Here is a 24,693-nt window from a genome sequence, read left to right as displayed (position 1 = left end):
TGGCTATGTGTCCTGTCCATCTCCATTTTAGTCTGGCTATCTTCTCGATGATGTCAGTCACTCCGGTTTTTCTCCTGATGTCTTCGTTGGTTATTCTGTCTCGCAGAGTTATTCCTAACATAGACCGCTCCATTCTTCTCTGCGTGACTCTCAGTTTGGTAGCTGCTGCTTTTGTTAAGGTAAGTGTTTCTGCTCCGTACGTCAAGACTGGGAGGACGCATTGATCAAATACCTTTCTCTTTAGGCATGTGGGCAGCTCACTTTTAAAAGTTTCTCTCAGTTTTCCAAATGCTGCCCACCCAAGGCCGATTCTTCTCTTCAGTTCATGAGTCTGGTTATCCCTGCCAATAATAATTTCATGTCCCAGGTATTTATATCTATCTACGAGTTCTATTTCTTTCCCACCAATACTGATGTTCTGGTTGGGTACCAAATTGGTCATGATTTTTGTTTTCGAGATATTTATATTTAAACCTACACTTTCTGTAGCCACAACGAGTTCCTGTACCATCTCTCTTGCCATATTTGTCTATGGCAAGACAAATTATTAAGGGTGTTTAATATTCCTTTGACTCGCAGCTCTTACGAATGTGAAAATTGTATATATGGATTATCACCTGTGTTACTTCCTTATCAACTTAAAATTCACAGATTTGGATCCGTAAACTTATCTTGGATCCGTAAATCTTGATTGTCGTTTTCCTTTCACAGATTTGGGTTTACCGAATTAAGGCAGATAAAAAGTTTACCAGAAACTGGTGTCCTTTGGAAAACTGAGGAAGAAAAGCAATTAGGGATACGAAATCAAAAAGGAAGACACTCGAAAGAAATGATTCTATCTTCTATCTACGAATACGTATATAAAAACCATAAAAGACCATAAACCATATACAAACCATAAAACCATACGATATATATCATAAAAAGATCAAAACCTTCGATTTATTAAAAACTTTCGTTTCACTATTTACAAGTCCTATAGTGTTTTAATGTCCTAGTACGGATCTGATCTGCTAACCCTTCACGGGATTTTCAATATTCACAAATCCATCAATGAATCATCGCAGGGCGAAACTAAAACCACCGCTAGAACTGCGTAGTTTTTTATTCAACGGGTCCGGTACTTTACCGGGAACCATAAACATCGTCCATCTGTGTTGTTTCATAGACAATATACAACAGGAAGTGTCTCGAGAATAGTGAAGTCATTTTCAAGATTCATGAATGAAAATGAGGAGAGAGCAATGGGATACAGCGTTCATTTCGAGTTCGTAAAATTAGGGACCTTGTTATTGTTCTATGATAAAGAGATCCGACCGTAAATACAAAGGGGAGTGAGTAACAGCTGGTCTTACGATATTATTTTGAGCAGTACAGATAATTTTGTGTTCTAATATAATAAATATAACCGACCAGCATTAGTTTTATATAAGAAACATTGCATACTGAAATGTTTGTATTAAAAGGCATAAGAAGTTTTGAATGGTTTGACAACATAATTATTGTATTATAGTGGAACTATTGTAGAGTGTAAATGCTTATTTCTTACGTGAACCATTCTATCCTCTATAAATATTAATTTTTGAAAGATTGGGGATTATTTAGGATCTGTTCTACAGATTTCCATTTAAATGAGTGTTTTGTAGTGACCGTTCATTAAATGATTTCCCTTGTCTGTCCCATGTACAATGAAAGGTTGCGAATAAAAGTTACATTGGACAAACAGATTAAAAAACGCATACTTCTACAAAGACTACACAAGTCAAGAAAGAACAAACGTTCTGAGTATATTCTAATATAGAGTCTACATTCTACTAAGAATACAGCTACAAATTATGAAAGCAAATAATAAAGAAAACCTTCTTCTGTTTTTCTGATAAATATCTATCTATTAAACTCAACAGCAAATTTAAATTTATAGCAGAACACGTCCAACTGATAACATCAAACAAAATTTAAACAAAACGATACTACTTAAAATACTTTTACTGTAACAACTAAAAAACTAGTATAAACGTTAAAACAGATGAAAACAAAGAAGAGGAAAAGTTAACTACATAAAACTGATGAAAACAATAATTATTGTATTACGTGAAAATGACAATGTGGATTCTAATGTCAGGTGGTTTGGATTAGATATCTTGCTCCTCAGAACAAAATTTATCTGTGTCACTTAATATAGGAGAACTTAAATTGTTTCTCAAAAGATCTGGAAATACCCAATTTATTTAAGTAAATATGCAGCAGAAGACAAAATAGAGCTTTTTTTCACCACTTGGACTATTAAATGGACCTTGCTATGGTTAGTTCGTTTTGTGTACGGAAAAGCTATAAGTAATAACTTGTATAAAATGATAAAGAACAGCCATTGAAAATAAATTTTTATTTAAAGCGAAAAGAACAGCTAAAACTGAACTAAATAAATTAGGAAAAGAGTTATAGATGAAGTAGCCTCTTGATATGTGTAAACACTGCTCGCATATGATAGTTCCTGGCAAGAAAAGATTGTATTAGAGGTAATAAATATTTAGGTTTATTAATTCTAATGTTACACCCAAATCACCTGACATTAAAGTACAATTAACAAGTCCCAGTTTAGCTTACTTGAAGGTTGGAATTATGCAGAGTACCATCAAACTCTTTAGATATAAACACTCGATATCGAAAACCGGTATTTTTGTCTTCTCCCTTTAAAATCTGAATTTTGACAGTGTGAATGTTGGACGTATTCGCTTCCCCTGGTTACTGCGTCAAGCATTGATATTTACACATGCTAAAATTGTACAATTTATGTAACTGCTTCTTTATAAGGAGTTCCAAGTTTAAGTTTCGTCTTTAGGTTAGTTGTTTGAGGTGTCTTCATGCAAAAGGAGTTACACATATAATTCAATAATTGTTGTAGTTAGCATCATCAGTAAATATAAGAAAAGATGTATGGTGCGATAAAAAGAATATATATAACACATAGGAACTGAAATAGAACAGGTAAACAAAACAACTCTGGAGAGAAAGTAGCAGGGGAAATGTAAGGTTGTGGTAGAGTTGGTGAGCACTACATTTGTACTGATTAAATTTTGTAGGAAAGAAAATGGAGAAACAAAAAATAATGAATCATGAACAATTATTGAAAACAATATGAAACTACAAAAACATGTGGGATATATCAGACACCTCAAACCAGATTTATTTTTTATGGGATAACTTGGTCAATTATTACGATTAATGCATGATTATAAATGTTTTCATTAATAGAATAGGACATTTTACATAAATTTATGTACATTACTTGCAGTCTCAAAAACTTTAATGATTCAGCAATATTAACATACAATTTGTCTATATCACTGTATAATATTGTCATATATGTATTAGCTCAGTGTTTATAAATAAAAACAAAACATCCTGTCCAACAAGTCTAAAAATTAGAAACTTGCATAATAATTAAACAAAAATAAGTTTTTAATAATAGTAATGAGTAAGTAGCATCATTTTTATAGCTTAAATGAATAATCATTATCATAAAAAATAAATCCATAAAATTTTGGTACCAATATTGTGAAACTAATGTTATTGAATTAATATCAAGAGATTTTTATTACTTAGACGACACAATTTTTTCTTTTAAACCAGAGATTCAGAAAATTTTTTAAAAATATTCCACCCCAGTTTCTATCGATTTATGGAATGATGAATTGTATATAGGACTAAGCTCCAGGTGATACACTGAAAGAATTAATGAACATCTGTCACACGCTACAATAGAACATTACGAGAACTGTACAAATTGCATACATGGTATACAATTACATTATTTGTTGTTGGTTTTCCGTATAAGAGAGGGATTAATAAAATTTATTATTACTGTATTGTGTATAGGTAATATTATGAAGTAAATTGTGCATAGGATACAATCACCAGATCAGGCACACTAACACAAAACATCTGTCATATTTATAGTATATAATATACTACAAAAGTTGTATTGTTTTTTCTTTTAGATATGTTTTTAAAGAAATTAGATCTAATAAAGCCATATTAATGTTTATAAAATCAGTGTAATGGAATTAATTTGTTAAATTTGCTGGAATTTAAAAACATTAACTCAATTAAAAAAACGTTTAATACCTAAGAAATTGTATCAAATAATTGGTTACGAGGGAGAGTTTATAAAAGATCTAAGCAATTCATTGAAAACATTGAAAAGCATTCGAAAATAAAAGAGAAAAACTGATTAACATGGCACATAGCAGGAGTTTCAATCAAATATAGCACTTTTATCCTGGGCTTGGATATGATTACAAATTGAGTAAGATCAAAAATAAAATAAATAAATTATCTATTATATTCAGATGACTGTATAATACATTTATAAAAATAATCTAGGCAAAGGCAAAAATATTTAGATGGCACATATTTATTATTGCAAAACGAACTAAGGATACAAACAACACGCGAACATTTCAGTAATGAAAAAAGTGAATACAATTATAAAAACAAATATAAAGAAATCAAAAGATACTCAGTGCAAAAATTAAGAGAGTGGGGTGACTTTTATGGTCTAATAAACTTTTATTTTGTGTTACCAATGCCTCTAAACTATTATAGAACTTTAGACTGAACTTTTTACAATAGTTAGTAAAAACAAATCTGTATACAAACAAGTTTGGTAGTTAATCCCATAAAAAACAAAATATTTTTCTACAATTTCAAGTAAGTTGAATATTCAAAACAAACTTACAATTTTGTCCACAACCATTTTACAAAATGTGTCATGAATTCTTCCAGTTTAAAAAAATTTCCGAAATTTTCACACAGAAACAGTTCTGTTTCGTTAATAGGCCACTTCCTGCCAAACAGTTTTCGGTTCACACGATGTATTTTCCCTCGATAGAGTACCGTGAGAAACAAAACTATGCCGACCGAATGCAGTGGAAATAACGTTCACACACAAGTACGACTGAAAACGAATGAACTTACACTGAATGCGAGTGCACTGTGGGCTTGAAAATATCGGCCGTTGGGGGAGATCTAGCGAAATATAGTGCGCTGCAGAGCTTTAATGCGACGATGCATAGACGAATTTCATGCACATCTATTCATTTTTCAAATATTTACATAATCCTACGCCTTGCATTGGCCGGCAAGCAATCATTCATATTTTTGTTACTCTGAAGGTGTCGTTGAAGGTGGAAGTGTTGTATACGATTGGTCGGAAAGCTATAAATCGACCCCCACATTTCTTTTTTAACAGATTTTAATTGGAAACAGCCCTTTTCTACATATTTGTTGGTTGACAGATTTCTTTTTTTATTTTTTATCTTTTTGCAAAATCTAACTTCCAAATGTGTAAAAAATTACAAAATACATATATGGAAACAATTCTTCCTGTTTCTGATTATTATACAATAATATAACGACACCTGATATGAAATATATTGTACCTTCCTTTGCTTACAGGATGATTTAAAAAAAATTCCACCAAATTTTATTTCGTCCGGTTTTATATAGGTATATTTTGTAGTTTTTTTTTTAACTAGATTTTATAACTTTTCCTCTGCTTTTCACTAACTGTCATGCACCTTATTCTTAAAATTACTGATTCTGTCGGTTCTGATTTTAGTCGAATTAAAGTAACAAGTTTTTCATGAATTGTAGGCGAAGATCATTGTAAATGGTATATTTCAACATATTTATTTGATTATGTGCTTACAAAAATAGTATAACAAAACTGAAAATTAACAATAAATAAAAAGAAATTGGAATAAAATAATTATTTGAAGAAAATTAATAAATATGGGACTTTTATAATGTTACAATTCTATTTAAAGAGTTATTTTTTTATTAAACAAGTGTCGTAAGTATGTACAGCTGGTACCTAAAAAAACTGATACGACTCTTAAAGCGTATTTTGTGGAAAATTTAGCAGTGTAGTTTGAAGGATAAATACTTATTATTTACATACTGTCACTGTCACTACCAAATCTTAAAATTTGCCAGATAACTTATTCTGTTCCACCTCAAAAAACGATTCCACATGCTAGCAAAGAACTAAAAGCAAGAATTGTAACGAGATTAGAAGATGGTTGGAATAAAAAATGAAAAGAACAAGAAACTCTCGAAAGAATAAAGAAAGCAAGGTTCTGGAAGACCAAAAATATCTACCGCTCATGAAGATCATACGCTTTTAGAGAAATTAGAAGAGAATCCTTTTGAAGATGCGAAAACTACAAGAATTATGTCACAGTTTCCGGGAAGAAAGACAACAACTTGGCGCAAAATTAAAGTATCGCTTTTATATCGAATTTACAGGAAAAAACTGGAATATCTGGGACACATAATGAGAGGAGAAAAGTACTCTCTGCTTAGACTCATAATCCAAGGAAACATCTCGGGAAAGAGAAATGTGGGACGTAGGAGGATTTCCTGTTTGTGAAATTTAAGGGAGTGGTATGGGGGCAGTTCAATACAGTTGTTCAGAGCTTCAGCCAACAAAGTAAAGATTGCTGTGATGGTAGCCAACCTCCGATAGGAGACGGTACTGCAAGAAGAAGAATATTTACAGATGAAAAAATTTCTCAATTTTCTAAAAAGGGCAAAATTGGAGTGTATAGACCACATAATAATAGATTTAATCCTCTAAATGTTGATAGATATAGAGATGATCATTTTAGCGCCAATGTATGGGGACGGATTTCATCTAGACGAATGGGAATGGTATGGCGTATTGATGGCAGGTTTGTTGGGCAGGCTTATCTGAATATTCTAGATAATTTTATCCTCCAACAAGATAATATTATCCTGTACACATAATAAGCCAGTGGCTCCAGACTAATAACATCGAAACCTTACCATGGAACAGCTACAGTCCAGATTTAAACCCAATCAAGAATGTGTAGGGAGATATTATAAAAGGGTTGTATCGGCGTAATTTTATACCACAAAATGCTGAAGAGCTGTGGCACGGTATACAACAGGTTCGGGAAGAGCTCTCTGAAGAAGACAATTTCATAGTTCCCTTCACGCAGATGCAGTGGCGCACACAGGGGGGGGGGGGTTTGGCGGTTAACCCCCCCCCCCCCCCAGAGCTATTCCGACACTGTTACTCACAAATTTTAAGTACTCAAAATGGAGTACTTAAAATATTTAGTACATCATAAAAAAATTTTTCGGTAACCAAACCCCTCCCCCAGAGGAAAATTCTAGGTGCGATACTGCGCAGATTTACCGAAAACTACAAGCTGTTATCAATGCTGATGGAGATATATACTACAAAGTAATAATTTTATTTTTACATATCTAAATTTATTATAGTTTTGGTCTTCCAGACCCTCGCTTTCTTTCGATAGTTTCTTAGAGCCCAGTTATCTTTTAATTTGGTTACAATTCTTGCTTTAATATATTGTTGAGTTAAATCGTTTGTTTTATTCCTTAATAATATTAAAAATAATAACAACCTCATTTTATGTAAAAATTATCATTTATATACTCATAAAAGGCAGGAATTCAAAATAATATCAAAATTTAGACCTTATTAATTATTAAAATTTATGAATTAACATATCTAATCAATTGTTTGTTGTTTGTTTGTTTATTTTATTATTTGTCTATCATAATAAATATAATATAATGTCAGACCAATCAAATACACTGCTCCAAATGATCAAATCTTACTAAAGGTCAATTCAAACACATCAGTCACGTCTCGTCACAGTCCCGGCGCCGAACCGAACAATCCGTCATACAAAATATTCTTTAATAGAAATATGCCGCCGGCATTCACACTCATCAGTTGACGAACAGTTTCCCAGCAGTCAGGTTTCGACACGTCTATCGCCCGGACGATTTTATAATCTCAGCGACCAATTTTTTGGTTTTGCCAGGAACATGACGGGCGGTACAAGTAAACAAAATAAAATTTTTGACGAACAGTTAATAGAATGTTTGAGAAAATATAATGTTTTATATGATTTGTCGCATGCAAAATACATGGACATTAATTTAAAAAATAATATTTGGCAGGAAAGCAATTTTTTGATATCCTAAAATATTGATGAAATTTTACATCATCATGAAGCAGTTCTTTATACAGTGTCACGTATTCTCCTTCGGTATCCTTTTTTTTCCATTCTTCTTCTTCCTCGTCCAAACATATAGCAATTATTGCTAATTCTTCATCCGAGAAACTTTCCGTCTTTTCAACAAATTCGTCGCCGAAGACTGATGCATTTCGGGTGTGTGCGAATAGACGAACGAATAGTTCTGTGACCAGACGGGACCGGTTCGGCGCCGGAACTGTGACGGGACTGATGTGTTTGAATCGACCTTTAGAGTCCTATCATTTTTTTACGAACCATCTGTACATCATACAAACTAAAAATAGTAAACATTAAAAGAATATCTACTATTTATTTATTACAAAATGAACATTAACTAATTATAAAACAGTTCAAAATAATATTTTATTTAAAAAACAAAATTTTACCCCTAGCAAAATTTTATTCAGAATGATCAATATTCATTCGAATATTGTATTTAATAAAAACTGCAATATTGATTTGGAATAGCTTTACTAGATAGAGCACAGCACAAGGCAACACGATCTTTATTGGGAAGCAATCCGTTTATATGCTAAAGAAGTAAAACTTTCAGTTTCCATAAATCTTGTAAATTTTTATTCCTAGATTTGATACTCGTTTTGCTCACTTCTGGTTTTCATTCTACAGTATTGTGCGAATTAATGGAATCATTGTGACTTTTTCAATATTCACAGTTGGCAACACTGTCCACACATTTACAACTGACCAAGCATTGAAAACATAACCTTACTTTTCTCTGTCTTTTATTTTAGGGTGTTTCAGGAAGGGTGAAAAGATTATCATGTTAAGTGAACACACTTCTATGACACTAAGAGAAATCGGAAGAACATGTGGAGTGATTCGGAGGGTAGTAAGCAAGATTTAAAACTTTTTTGTAAACGAGAAACGGGATCAATGAATGTGAAAAGGTTAGGAACATGTGGAAGAAAGAGAAAAACTACACCAGCAGATGACAGATTTTTATCCCGAAAGAGCAAATCGGACCCAAGAAAACATTCCAAAAGCTCAAACAAGATCTGGCAACATCATGTGTAGTGATTCATGACTCAATTAATCGGAAAAGAATGGTAGAAGGGCAATGCGTCCACAGAAAAAACTGCTTCTAACTGAACGAATGAAGAAACAAAGGCTATTGTGTACCAAAAAACCCTAATTGGACTGTAGAAGACTGGAGAAAAGTCCTATTTACAGATGAGACTCACTTTATATTTCAGGAACAGCGGTCGAAATTTGTCAGGAATTCTGACAATGAAAACCTTACACCATCTCATATTGATCAAACCGTAAAACATTCAGTCAAAAAATGTTTTGGGGATGTTTTTCATACATGGTGGTTGAATATTTGATACCAATCGAAGGCATGATGAACAGCCAAAAATACAAATCCACGTTGGAACAGCGTTTATATATACAGAACTCCAAAATTGTCAACCCCAAGGAGGAGCAATTCTTCAACTGGACTCTGCTCCTTGTCACAAGTAAAAGCAAATGATGGATTTTTTTTAAATAAGAAGATTAATGTTTTAGATTGGCCCAGTAATTCACCAGACCTCAACCCCATTGAAAATTTATGGACCATTTGCAAAGCTAGACAATTGATGTTTACCTTTATAGTTTTGTCAAAATATAATTTTTTTTCTAAATAAACTGTTTTTTCATTAAAACAGCCTATGGTTCCATTAATTCGCACAGTACTGTAGGTTTATGAACGATAATTGATCAGAAAACATTGATAAAATATTTAAGGTGTTCTTTACTATAAAAAAATTTAACGTATTGCATTATGGACCAGAAAACTTTTATCTATATCTAAATTCCAATTTGATCACATGTTTGTTATTTTTCTTTAAATAATTATTTTCTTTCTATTTCTTTTGATTTTATTCATCTATTAACTTTATCAATTTACTATTTTTATTTTAAAAATAGTTGGCGCTCTACTATTCATTCAAATCTTCAATTAACTAAATACCCCCTTTAACCTTTATTTTTCATTTTCAATCTTCATTTAGTTCAGTTATATTTCCTGTACATATTTGACTCCAGTCTGTTCCATGTCGCCGACGTTTTTTTAATGTATAATACTTGTACAAACATATTTGAACCATTTTCCCATAACAAATGAATGTGGAAACACGTACATTTTGGCGTTTAAATTTTATCATTAAAAAACACAAGACTTTAAAGGTTTATTGGGGTAACCGTTTTTTAGAGCATACAAAAAGCTTCAAAATGACGATTTGCAAAAATTTATATAAGGTACCTATTGGTTGTTTAAATAATTACAAAAAAGAGCAAAATTTTCAGCAAAATATTTTCCAAAAATGTTCCCAATAGAGCAATTTTCTTCATTCTCTTATTAATCCGTTGGAACACGAGCAGAAACTCCTAATAAACGCAGTACCAAATCCCAAAGGTGCTTTAATTTTGTTATAAATAAATAAATTTATCTTCAAGTCGACAAAGACGAAGACGCAACTGAACTTCTAAAAGCCATAAGAGCAAGCTATATTTTGCGAGAATGCAAAAATTGAATATCAAAGCTGCACTTCCCATCTTTAAAACGCTTTTTGATTTTTATCGATAGGACGCTCTGATCAAAAGATATCGAATTTTTACAGACGAGTTGATATAAATTTTATTTAAAATTGATTTCGCGTGCATAGATAACCTTCAAAATCGCCTGTCGATTCAAGCGTTGTTTATGAGAGAACGGTTCATTTTACAGCAAAAGTGCTCATAAAAATTTTTGTTTAAAATGATCTCAGATACATTTTTTAATTGAAATATTGTTTTCTACCAATTGTTTCCGTTTTACCCCTTACGAGGAGGAGTGGTTTTAGGAGAAATTCAGGGGGTAGGAGTAGTAAACTTTTTTGCATTTTTTTTGTAAAGTTCAGCTTGTTTGTATGATTTTTAGAGTGCCATTTTCGTCTGTGACGACTGGAGTATAAATAAATTTATTTATCTATAAAAAAAAACTAAAGCATATTTGAGATTTGTTAATACGTTTTGTAGACGTCTCTATTCAAGTTAGATCGGTTTAATAAAATAATGAAGAAAATTGCTCTGTTGGAAGTCGATAAAATACAGTTTTATAGGTGTACCGATTTTGAACTTTGAAATTCAATTTTCTTCAACTTTTGTACTTCATTAAAAATGTCAGCTATACTTAATTTTTAAAGCTTTACCGACGACTCTTCTAAAGCTCAAATAGAACCATATTTTTTACATGAACTATAATAATTCACAATTAAAATGGCGGAAATTTCATCCCTTAATTGTTATAAACAAATAAGCTGTGATATTATCAAAAAATTTGGCTAACTTTGGCCTTAATTGACCTAGGTCAATTTTTTTTTATATAATGGTGAAGAAATATATGCTTTCTGAATACGTAAACATAATTATTTTATGAATAATAGCAAAAAAAGTTATTCTATTTGTTTATAAGTAAGAAATTAGCATATTTTTGTAAAATTATTTTTCGATAATAAATATTTGTATCTTTCATTTTTTTACTATTTTTAAAGAAGAAGACTCACTCTTTCATTCTAAAACCAAAAAATTGTTCTAACTGCATTTTTTTCTGACTTATGTTCTTGCAAAAAACAACTTTTTGAGATAAACAAATAGAATAAAATTTAAACGTTTTTAAACTTTTATTACATATTAAACATTACAAGGCCCAACTTTGAGGAAAATTTCGAAGTTTAAAAAATTTTTAAGTTTTAAAAAAATTTATTTATTTTTTTGAAATTTGCCCCTTTTTGCATTTATCTTAACGACAAATACGTATATAAATTTTGAAAATCGTCATTATGAAGCTTTTTGCATGTTCTTGGTTATGCCAATAAACCTTCAAAAACTTGTTTTTCGATGATAAAATAAAAACGCCAAAAAATTACACTAATTTGTTTATAAATAAAAATTTTCAACAAATCGTTAGAATATGTTTTTATAAGTATTATACATCAAAAAAACCTTTCAATACCCTAGCTTTTTTTAGTGTCACGAACAGGATATATTTTGACCTTATTACGTTGGACTAACTGTATTAATATCTGTATTTATCTATCTATATAAGGATTTTTACAGCTGTCGCCGCCTTCCTTCTTTCAGCCAACTTCTCCAGTCCTTTCTGTTCTGCCATTCTCCATCTCTAAGGTCTCGTCTTTCCATGGCCTCGTCCACTTCATCCCTCCATGATCTTCGGGGTCTACCTCTTTTCCTCTTTCCTATTGGGCTCCAATCCGAAATCTTTGCTATCCACCTTGTATGATCTGTTCTTCTCACATGTTCATACCAAATTAAACGTTTTTCTTCGATATAGCTGAGTATGTCTTGTTCTACTTACTGCCATTCTTCGTTTTATCTCCTCATTTCTGATGCGATCCATTTTTGTCACTCTGCAGCTTCTTCTCATGACCTCCATTTCAGTTGCTGTGATTTTGGAGCTGTTTCATTTATTTATTACCCAATTCTCTGCTCCATAGGTCATTATACTGCGTACCAAGGTGTTATAAATTCTCTTCTTTGTATTTCTGGTAATCTGTCTATCCCACAGTACCCCGTTTATTTGTTTAATGCATGTTCTTGTCTGTGCTAATCTGCTGGGTATCTCTTGCTCGGTGGTTCCATTTTTTGAGAGTATGAATCCTAAATATTTGAATTTGTCGGTGCCGTTAATTTCCCTATTATTAAATTTGCATGTCCTATCGTTCCAATTCTTCCTCCTTGTTTTTTTTAAAACCTGATGATCATTATAAATGTTTCCTAATTTGTTTGACAATCCTAGCTTTTTATTTTATTTCCTTGAAAATCAAAACAACTACTATACCTTTTAGTTCCAAAATATAATCTAAATATTTGACGATTTTATCTAATTTTTGTGTGTGTATGTATAACACAGTTAAACGTTAACAAAGCAGTCAGTAATCTACCTTGTCTAGCCAGCACGTAAGTTTGTTTCTTCGAAAAGTAACAATGAAATCACATTTTTCGTTAATATTTATTTGTTCTAAGATTAAATTTAAAATTCACTTAAATTCAAACAAAAAATATTTACAAAATTATTAAATTAAATTTCAGTTGATAATAATATTATCTTCTGTGTATATTACACACATTTTGTGCCCATTATATATATATATATATATATATATATATATTTTGCACCAAATATTGGGTGCCTTTTAATATATAACTTCTCTTCTAGCAGATTCTCTTCTTCTTAGTTTAGGGGAGACAAGTTAAATCTCTGGCATTTGGTCATTTGTACCAAACCCTGTTTTTTTTTTCAACAAACTCCATTAATCTCCAATAAGTCCTGTGGCCTCAACGATGGCCAACAGTTTCCTCATTGGTAGTTTAAGGATCTCTTTTGGTTCAATCCTCAGTTGACTGAGTTATTTTCTGTACCATGGTTCATTCACCTTACTTATTTTGCATATGTGTTTTCTTAAACGGACAATATCCACTCACCAATTTCGGTGACCGTTTTGATCTCTCGTTTATTGAGGTTCATGAAATTCTCCGACAGTTTTTTATCATATTTCTTAGTTTGGATTTACCCTTGAGGGGCTCCCCATATCTTTTGACGATTCCTTATCAACCACCTGTGAACGTCGTTTCACCTACAGATATATAGCGGAATGTATTAATTTTTCTCTTAATAACTTTGTTACTTACATAATTATGAGTAAGGGAAGCACATGGTTGATATGATTGTGTTAATCATTCTCCAGGAACGTTCGATAGATGAGAATGACCTTAAAATCATAAAGAACCTTTATATGAATCAAGTGGCATCTGTGGGAGTAGGATTGGAATCTACATCATATTTCTCAATCGAAAAAGGTGTACGACAGGGTTGTGTTCTGTCACCCCTCCTTTTTAATCTTTACTCTGAAACGATTTTCGATGGAGCCTTAAGTGACACTGAAGATAGAATCAAAATCAACGGAATCAACAGTAATCTTCGCGATGCTGATGACACAGTCATAATAGCTGATAGCCAAGAAGCGCTACAACAACTAATAGATAGAATAAACACTGAAGCAGAAGGACTGGGCTTGAAGATTAATATAGACAAGACAAAGGTAATGGTGGTTAGCAGAACACGAAATATGCAATTAAATATAAGAGTAACAATAAGAACATCCAAAAGGTCCCCAAGTTCAGATATCTCGGTAGTTGGATAACTGAAGATCTAGATCCAGACATAAAGATACGTAGATTGAGCAAGCCAGAAAAGCATTTACTAATATGAGAACCTTGCTAAGCAGCAGCAGCCTTAACTTAACGCTTCGATATCGCTTTGTTACATTTACTCCATACTGCTATATGATGTAGAAACCTGGACCATAAAGGCCAATGTGAAGAACCAATTGGAGGCCTTTGAAATGAGGGTATTTAGAAGAGTACTTAAAATTCACTGGACAGACCACACAACAAATGTCGAAGTATTGGGCAGAGAACGAGAATTGCTGCCAACAATAAAAAGAAAAAAACTGCTTATCTGGGTCATATATTTCAAAATTCCAGGTACCAGTTCTTAAAGCTTATTATGGAATCGAAGATAGAAGGAAAACGGGGCATCGGAAGAAAGAAATACTCATGGCTTAAAAACATAAGGAATTGGACAAACTTCGATGCCCATGCACTCTTTAGAGCCACACAAGACCTATGCCAGACTTGTCGCCAACATCCACTAATTGGATAGGGCACCACAAGAAGAAGAAGCACATAAATAAACTACAGCAAAGGGAAATACAGTGAATAACTTGAATTTTAAGGGAACATTTATTAGGATTTTTGTTTGTAATTGATTGCAATAATCATGCCAAGTTGTTAACGAACTATGTATCTTGCACTGTTACTAAGTAAAGTTGCTTGCATCGTCTCTTTAAAGAGTCATATATTTGTAATGGATTGGACATCACTACAGCTGTTTCGGCAGAGTGCTTTTCTCAAGTGAGCTGTTTTTGGTATGCGTCCAATATTTTATAGTCTTTAACTAACTAGGTTTAGTAGGGGAGAACTGTTTGTCTCAAGTTGGTCATTCAGAATTATATCTGTGTTTTTTAATTTGTTAATTTCATTAGATTCTAATAATGATAACTTAAGGCCTTTATTTTAAATGTGAAGAATTTGAAATTGCTTGTTAAAAGAATGATTATGATCTAGAAGGTGAAGTGCGTGAGTAGAATCTGTTGTTCTATTATTGAAAGTATTGTTATGTTCTGCCATCCGTTTGTTAAAAGTTCTATCCGTTTGACCGATGTAAGTTTTTGGGGCAAACTTATGTGGCGACTGCCCAAAAACTACTGTACATTTTTCTTCATTACGTAAGATGACTACTGCCTGTTTTTTTCATGACGTCATCGTTCCAGGTATGTTGGCATATCTGGGATTTGTCGAAATCAAAACGTCAAAACCGCATGTACAATGTAATTTTTATAATAATCACTTGTGGTTTAATTCCATATGAGTACTATATTTACAAATAACTTTTAATTTTGAATCAGAATCTGTATATTGCAGTTGGCTACCAAAACTAAAGGATATCGAGTAGAAATATATGTTAATTGTAGAATAGAATAGAAATAAAACATACGAAAATTCAAAAGGTAAACAATTAAAAACGTTCAAAAGGTACATTTGTGAAAGTAACAGATGATACATGAAAAGCATATAAGAAAAATAGCTTATCCTGAGCTTATCTAAATAAAAAATTGTAGAACCAAATATATCAACCAAAGATGGGGAAGACAATATCATCTATGAAAGGGTACAGAGAATGATATAATTGATTTTCTTCTCCAAAGTAGAAGATGAAGAAGTAGTCCGAAGATAGAACAAAAAGAATAGTAAAAACGAGACATGAGAAAGGTGGACAGAATAAATTCGAGAAAGGTAGCGGAACAGGAAAAAATTAAAAAGAGTTAAGAACTGGAAACACGCCAGAATTTTCAGTAACGTAATTTTATTTTCATTTTTTTTTGTCCAATATCTTCTCAAATATCGATTTCAGGATTTTTTTTGCGTTAAGTTTATGTAAATCATTTTTGTCAATGTATAAAGTATAAAGAAAGTAAAAATGTATCTACAAATGAAAAAATATACGATATTAACGAATATTGCTTACCTCACTTTAATAATAAAGTTAAGAATAAATCCGATAAAGAAATTGCACTAATATCACGCACAATTTAACTTTTAATTTATTTTTGCATCAGTTTCAGTATTGAAAAGAGAAAGATCAATCACTAACCTAAATAACCCAAATTGGGTACTCAAATGTAGATTTCGTTGCCTTAGAAGTAATATATAGATATTACTATCGAGATCAAGATTTAGATAAGTTAAGCATACTTCTAATCACACCAAGTAGATTTTGAATGCCTCTTCACAGAAAATGAAACTAGTATAATCATGTCCGAGTCAAATCTTGTTCAAAGAAGTCGGCAATGATATCCAAAAAACGTGAAATTCCTGAGACGCCGAGGCTTAAGGATGTTTCTTTTCATCAAATAGTGACTAAAGCTAAAATCCCGGAGTGTAGATATTTTAAGAATAAACAGATACCATAGATAAGAAACGTTGATAACCGCTGGTAATTTTGGTTCGATTAGAATTATCTGATTTTTCTCAGAAATTAATTTTACATCATTAAAGACAATATACTCGAATCAACAGGTATATTTAGATGCCTTAGCTGTCGCCCTTTGTAGTAAGTTTTTACAAGCGACTACAGGGGTTATTACGGAAATGTTACTAAGTTGGTCAAACTGCAGACAATTCACTTATTGTACATTTTGCTAAATTCTAAATGACATTGTACATCTTTGCATTCTGACAGACTTACCATCGCATTCACTTTTCAATCTCAAAATCATCATCATTCAAAATTGGTAAGCCTGGTTAAAAAGATTTGCAAAAAGCGAAAATACCATTTCGATTTTCGAATGGAATGGAAATGCGATCTTCTTATTAACACAAATCTACAACGCGGTATTAAGATTAGGATATTTTCCTTCACAATGGAAAGTGACTCAAGTTATTTTAATCCATAAAATAGGCAAACCTTTACAATCCGTAACTTCATATAGACCCATTAGTTTATTACCAAATATTGCTAAAATTCTCGAGAAACTAATAATAAAGAAATTTGGTTCTTTCCTAGAAGAAAAGTGCTTAGTTCCTAACTACCAATTTGGTTTTTGACAAAAACACGCTGCATTTGACCAAGTGCACAGAGTTCTTAATATCATAAACCAGGATTTGGAGGAAAAGTGCTATTGTTCTGCAGTCTTCTTCTTCTTAGACATACACAAGATTTTGATAAAGTGTGTCATACAGGCTTGCTGTATAAAATTAAACAACTACCATCTGAATACTATAGGATATTCAAATCCTACATAACAGACAGATATTTCCAGATAAAATACGGTACGCTGGTAACAGCATAGAAACCTATAAACTCTGGCGTACCTCAAGGTCTTGGTCCACTCTTATATCTATTATACACGACCGACCTACCCACTTCTGATCAGTGTTCCTTGGCAACATTTGCTGATGGCATCGTCATCTTTTCGTCGCACACAAATTCGATCGAAGTGTCTAGAAAGTTACAAATCCACTTAAACATTTACAACTAAATTCTGACATGTCCACCTATAGTGCAAAATACCTTAGTATTTATTTTGATAGACTACTTACTTGTAGAAACCACATCTTCAATAAACAAAAGCAACTTGGATTCAAATTGAGACAACTTTACTGGCTACTTGGAAGAAGATCTGAACTATCACTAGAAAATAAATTAGTAGTGTATAAAGTCATTCTAAAACCCATCTGGACCTATGACATTCAACTGTGGGAATGTGCAAGCGAATCCAATATTGAAATCCTGCAGAGGTCCCAATCGAAGGTCCTTAGGTAAATGAAGTCATACGTCATGATCTCTCACTAAGTGTTGTGCGCGAAGAAATAAAAAAGTGTAGTGATTGGCATTTAAAGCGGTTAGACATTCACCCAAATTCTAGTGCGGTAAACCTACTGGACAACAGCAGAGAAGTGAGAAGAAAGAGACACACACCCTTGGACTTATCAGATAGATTTCATAAGTAAATTGTTTAGAATATAAGATTTTTTTTTAAATATTAATTTTAATTAAATTTAATAAGAAAGGTACCAGCACTGGTAGATATTCTTCGCTCATGTTAATTTCTCTGTTTGAATTATCAAATTTGATTACTGTCCAAACAGGACAGATGGCAAATCTTTATTGAGATGAAACAATTTAAAAAGCATTTACTGTTTTGATTGATTTATCTCTTACTAACTTCCACAAACTATCAATATTGAGTTAAATTGCTATCAGCAAGTCCTCGTAGACGCTTCGTCCCAGGACTAGCAACCTCCAGTGGAGTCTCACGTTGCCATGTTATCTATTCCTGTTGTAACTTAAACATCTTAGTTATAATAATGTAACTCAAAGTTAATTTAACAACATTTAAAGGGTTTTTACCCATATATTTAGTGGCTCAAAACGTGTACATCCAGATAGCACTGATGATTCCGAAAACGATCTGTGATGTAGCCCGATAGGGTTTTTTAATATTATACTTTTAATAAAGGAATTTTTAAATAAATTTTTTGATACTAACTTCTCTGTATTGTATACCGACAAGAAATAGTATGAAAATTACTGTGAGTATGCTTTTACCTGTGGCTCCATGCCATTTCTGCCGCCGCCACTGTTTTCCACGTACCTGTGGGAACTTATAAATGGCACGTAAGTGAACGTAAAGCAGGAAGTCTGAAATTTAAACTAAAAATACTCAGCAGTTAAACTCAAACCATTAAATGTCTGCCAGTTATTAGCATGTTTACGATATATAGAAGGAAAAAGTAGTCAAAAAAAAATTAGAAGATTAGAGTGAGGCACTTTTTGTTTGAAACGAAGCAACTGCTATTATTGCCGGTTTATTGATGAAATTCCTTGAAAATTTCATAGGATTTAACGTTTCCGTGTGCTTTGTAGAATATATTAAAGCATTTAACTATGTTAAATGGAGTACATTGTGGGCTACTTTGGAATGAGGAGTCATAAAGCATTTAATCCAACTGTTCACAAATTTTATGAATTCACAGAACCTCCGAAATCTCATCAGACTTTTAAAACGGAGGCTGTCATCAAGCAGTGGTGTGCTTCATTTCTTATTATCTAATAAGTATGTGTAAATAATACGGTAACTAATAAAACAATTTCTTCTTATTCTTCAAGGTTATGGAACGAGGAAATTCTTCGTCTGCTCTGAATAGTTCTGCCTTTCTTTTTTTTTTCAACATAACACTCAGTAAATCTTAGCGCAGTTAATTTCTCATTATGTCACTTAAACATTATACTTAGCGCTTCTTTACATTTGAAACAATTTAAAATTTCTCTGCGAATCTTTTTATGACTTCACATTTTGATACTGATACACCTAGAATATTGTCAACTTTCTTCTGTAACACATGTCAACAGCCTCCAGTCATTACGTGATGCCTCGCCAAAATACACAGCGAAAATACTTACATGGCACCGAAGAAGGCGAAACTTTTTATATCTTTAAGTATAAAATAAAAATAATTATGTATTAAATATATGGACATTTTTCACTTTTGGTCCCAGTGAAGATAGCCTCAAATGAGCTATCAATTAAGTTTCACAGAACGAAATATTGCGTGGGTAGTGTTGCCGTCTCCTTAAAAGGTATATGTTATATGCTTCAAATACAAAGGGAGAAAGATTTTAAAACGTACATTTTTAGTATATTATTTTATGTATTCTTCAATTTTATAACTTATATAAAACACGAATAGATTAATATTTGTTTCTTTTGATATTAATTGCAGTTAATTATTAGAAAAAATCTTTGGCAATTGCCCTTTGATAGGTTGGCGGATAGATTTGGCCATGGAGTCAGAACCCTCAAACCACCAGTTGCCAGATTTCAACAGATGTCTTTTTAACTTTATTATTTATACTGACATTTTACTATTTACTTTTAAAAACTGTTTTAAAACTATTTACTTTCCCTTTTTTGATAATTCTAAAGTATTAATTTTTAAATACATTATTGCTTTTGCTTGCAGATTTTTAATGTAAATTTCAACACTGCAACACCGGCAAACACCAGTATTTCATCCTGTCAAACTCATTTGAGGCTATCTTCACCGGGACCCAATGTGAAAAATGCAATAGTCCATTGCAACTATTCCAAGGGTTCCAAAAAGATTTAATTCACAGATCCTTGTAGCTCTTAAAAACCTCTACAAAATCGTTTTTGAAGAAACACTCTATCGTTAAAAATGAAGGAAATACGTTAAAAAAACCAATTAATTTTTTTTTATATTATAATTGTTTTACCTATAAATGTAAATATTTTCAACTATTTATGTAAATGTATAAGAATATATGGTGCCTTTTTATGTTGATAAATTTTTTTGCATTTAATTATACTTTTTTCAATTTATATCTATTAAATTAGTTTATAAAAACTGTAATGTTGTAAAGGGTGATTTTCAAAAGTTGAAAAGTTGCAAAATTTTGGCAAAAAATTGTTTTCACCTATAGCACTCATAACAATTGATTTTTAAGGGTTGAAAATTTATGAAATTGTATTTTAAAGTATAAAAAAATCACTATTTAACTAATCCAAACCAAATTTCACTCATCTTAAGATTTGTAATGTTATTTTACAATTTTTCAAAATTAGGGGTAGTTTTCACCCCTAAGAACAATCAGGGTTCATCGGCATGACATAAACTATAAAGCAGAGGGTGAGTTGAGCTTAAATCCAAATTTTTATCCAGATCCAAGGCGAAATCATTTTTTTAGAATTAGTAATTTTTTTACATTAATCTCTAACAAGGGTTGTTTTTTAAGGGTTGAAATATGATGGAACTCTATTCAAAAGTATAAAATAATCATTATTTAACTAATTCAAACCAAATCTTACCCATATTCAGGTTTAATATGTTATTTTATAATTTTTGACAATTAGGGGTAGTTTTCACCCCTAAAACCCTTCAGCGCACTTCGGTTCGATATAGATTTTGATCCTTGGGTTATCACCTACCTTCTGTTAAAATTTCAACTGAATCCATGCAGGACGAAAAAATTGCGAGGTTTTAACTTTTTTCGAGCTTCATTTCCTGAACTACAATGAGAATTCAAACCAACAAACATTTGTGCCATAGATCTTGTTTCTTGAAATAAGCCCAAAATACTTATTGGGAAATGATAGAACAAGGTATAAATTTAAATTTAGGTCTATAATGGAGGTGAATTCAAAAATAATATTTTTTAGTTGTTTTTTTGAGTCTTGAAAATGGTAATTTTGCGTTTTTTTCAGCTTTGAATTGTTTATAACTCAAAAACGATCAAGTTTAGAAAAAATTACAAGAGACTTATTTTGTTCATGGCCCAAAAAATTCAAAAAAAATTTGTATGAGCCAAAAAGTTCATTGTTACAATTTAAAAAAAAATGTTAAAAACTTTTCGCCTGGGCAACCTCTTGCACCTTATTTTGGAGTATCTCATGAAAGTGAATAAGTATGCAAAAAATCTCATGGGAATATTTTTCCGAACGAACCTGAGCTTTTTGTCTTGTCTAGATTGTTACATAAGAATTACATAAGAAAAACTGAAATTTTACGTATAAAAAAGTTTGTATACATACAATTTATAAAAAAACTTGCCAAAATAAAGCGTTTTTGTTTTAATTTAAAAACCAGACGTAAATACTCACATTAATAAACCGTACAAAAACCAGACTCTCCCACCTATTTTTAAACCACTTCCCTATCGACTAACTATTATTAACAATATTAGTAAACAAAGATATTTCCGTTGCAAAGATAAATTGGAAAACAGTTGCGGCACTTCTTGCACTAACCATCCAAACGCTACATGACCGAATGCACATGCACAGACAATATTTGGACCAAAGTCTACTGAGTAAGTTATCCGAGTTCAGACAGAGAATGATTATTTTTATTTTGAGATATAAATAAGTTTTCCTTGATTTTATACAGACGACGTACTAACGCTTTATACCTTTTTTTTTGTAGATCGTTGCGGAAAACACATAAAATTAGTTATTTTAATTAGAAAATATTCTTGTACGTATACTTTTTACACAAATGTTCTCTATAATTATGAATTTTTCAAGATTCAACTCAGTTTTCCAAATCCTGCCCACGCTAACCTTATTCTTCTGGTAATTTCGGCAGTTTGATTTTCTTTTTTAACTTTCATTATCTGTCCCAGGTAGACGTATTCGCTTACTGTTTTTAAATTTATGTCGTTCAACGTTATTTCTCTAATGTTCGGTGTATTTGTCATTATTTTTGTTTTTTCCAAGTTCATCTTAAGACCTACTTTTTCCGAAGCTTAAAATAGTTGCGTCATCATGGTCTGTAGTTCTTCGAAACTTGTAGCAAATATTACAATGTCATCAGCGTATCTCAAATGACTCAGTTTTCTTCCAATAACACTTATTCCTTTATCTGCCTAGTTAATGTCTTTGAACACGTCTTCTAGTCCAAGTGTGAATAGCTTTGGTGAGATAACATCTCCCTGGCGAACTCCTCTGTTGATTGGTACAGCTTTGGTTTTCGCATCTATTTGTATTTTCATTGTAGCTTTCTTCTGAATATTATGTATGAGCATTCTGTATCGGGAGTCTATCCTACAATTTTGTCAAGAAGAAAACATGAGAATTACCAACACATGGTTCCAACTCCACCCCCGTCGCCTTTATACTTGGAAATCTCCAGCCGATAGAGCTCAGAACATAATAAGAAATCAAATAGACTTCATTCTTATTAACGGTAGATTCAGCACAACTGTCAAAAGAGCTTGCACATACCCTGGAGCAGATGTCCCTTCTGACCACGTACTATTAGTGGCCTTCATAAAGATCGCTCTTTCATGCAAGAACAAGCCTGAAACTCAACAACATATAGCACTGGACAAACTGAAAGACCCAATGATACAAGCAGAAATAAGCAATGAAATAAACGCACAAATTCAAATATTGACGACAAACATTGCCGAAGATCTAACACCAACATGGAATACGATTACAAGTGCTGTAACAGACATCATGAAAAACAACTTAGGGTACAAACGAAATAACAAGAGGCAAAAATGGATGACAGACGAAATACTATTACTAATGGAAGAACGACGAAGACACAAGAATAAACAAGATGGCAGCAATATGTATGAAAACATTAACAGGCAAATAAAAGCAAAAATAAGAATAGCAAAAAATGAATGGCTTAAGCAACAATGTATCGATCTAGAACATTTACAACGACAGCACGACGACCGTAATTTACATAAAAAGCTTAAGGAGACTGCTGGAATATACAGAAAACGAAGACCAACTACCATAGTTAATCAGGATAACCAGATAGTGCTGGGTGAAAAGGAGAAAATTGATATATGGGAAAATTATATCCAGGAGCTCTTCCATGACGAAAGACCCATGAGTGAAGTTTATACAGACGACCAGCTGACTGGCCCTTCAATCACCAAAGAGGAGATAGAAAAGGCAATATTAAATTCAAAAAACAATAAGGCACCTGGACCAGATGAAATCCCGTCAGAAACACTCAAATTACTGGATGAAAGGGGAATTTCAGCACTACACAAAATATTTAACTTAATTTATGAAACCGGCTGCTATCCTCAACAGTGGTTACGCTCTACCTTTATTCCCCTGCCCAAGAAAGTCAATGCAAAAAGATGTGAGGATCACAGACTCATTAGCCTGATGAGTCACACTTTAAAGATATTCTTAAAAATACTACATCAAAGATTATACAAAAAATGTGACTGGGACATCAGTGACTCCCAGTTCGGGTTTAGGCAAGGTTTAGGAACACGAGAAGCAATAGTAGCAACACAGGTGCTGGTCCAAAATTGTTACGATCAGAAGAAGGATGTATTCCTATGCTTTTTGGATTACCAAAAAGCGTTTGATCGTGTCCAACACCACAAGTTAATGCAGATCCTCAAGAAAGTTGATATAGACCAAAAAGACATAAGATGCATTGAAAACTTGTACTGGCATCAAACGGCACAGTTAAAAATAGACAATTCTATATCCAAACCCATACATATAAGAAGGGGCGTTCGACAGGGATGTGTGCTTTCCCCTCTTTTATTTAACATTTATTCGGAAGCCATATTTCAAGAGTCTCTGGAGGATGCAAAGATGGGAATCAAAGTGAATGGAGTACTGATCAACAACATACGATATGCTGATGATAATGTCTTAATTTGTGACAACATAGTCGATCTTCAACAACTTGTCACTATAATCGGAGAATACAGTAAGCGAATGGGATTAGAGATTAATACCAAAAAAACCAAATTTATGATCATCTCCAGAAACTTGGATGCACTTGAAAACTCCACCATAACACTGAATACTAAGTCCATTGAAAGAGTGAGTAAATTTAAATACCTGGGATCGTGGCTTTTTGAAGACTGGGCATCGGACAGGGAAGTAAAATGTCGCATTGAGCA

The 24,693-nt window shown here is 32.3% G+C and overlaps 1 protein-coding gene across 4 annotated transcripts in view; it reads right to left on the bottom strand.

Annotated features, from left to right (window-relative positions):
• LOC140432735 (death-associated inhibitor of apoptosis 1-like) overlaps nt 1-22,046 on the bottom strand; it is a 32,080-nt gene extending 10,034 nt beyond the window's left edge. Inside the window, exons 1-2 of one of the 4 annotated variants that reach the window (XM_072520814.1) lie at nt 4,739-5,020; nt 2,605-2,773 (exon numbers count right to left, since the gene is read on the bottom strand). In XM_072520814.1, the coding sequence (XP_072376915.1) occupies nt 2,605-2,633 (29 nt within the window). In that variant the 5' untranslated portion in view covers nt 2,634-2,773; nt 4,739-5,020. Of the gene's footprint in view, nt 1-2,604; nt 2,774-4,738; nt 5,021-16,245; nt 16,406-21,901 lie in introns of those variants that run through there. The other 3 variants (XM_072520817.1, XM_072520816.1, XM_072520813.1) reach the window with 3 other exon arrangements.
• Nucleotides 22,047-24,693: the final 2,647 nt, after the last annotated feature.

Source organism: Diabrotica undecimpunctata, chromosome 1 (genome assembly GCF_040954645.1).
Source record: "Diabrotica undecimpunctata isolate CICGRU chromosome 1, icDiaUnde3, whole genome shotgun sequence".
Taxonomy (NCBI): domain Eukaryota; kingdom Metazoa; phylum Arthropoda; class Insecta; order Coleoptera; family Chrysomelidae; genus Diabrotica; species Diabrotica undecimpunctata.
Note: the sequence above shows the minus strand (reverse complement) of the source record. Positions and strands in the feature narration are given on the sequence as shown.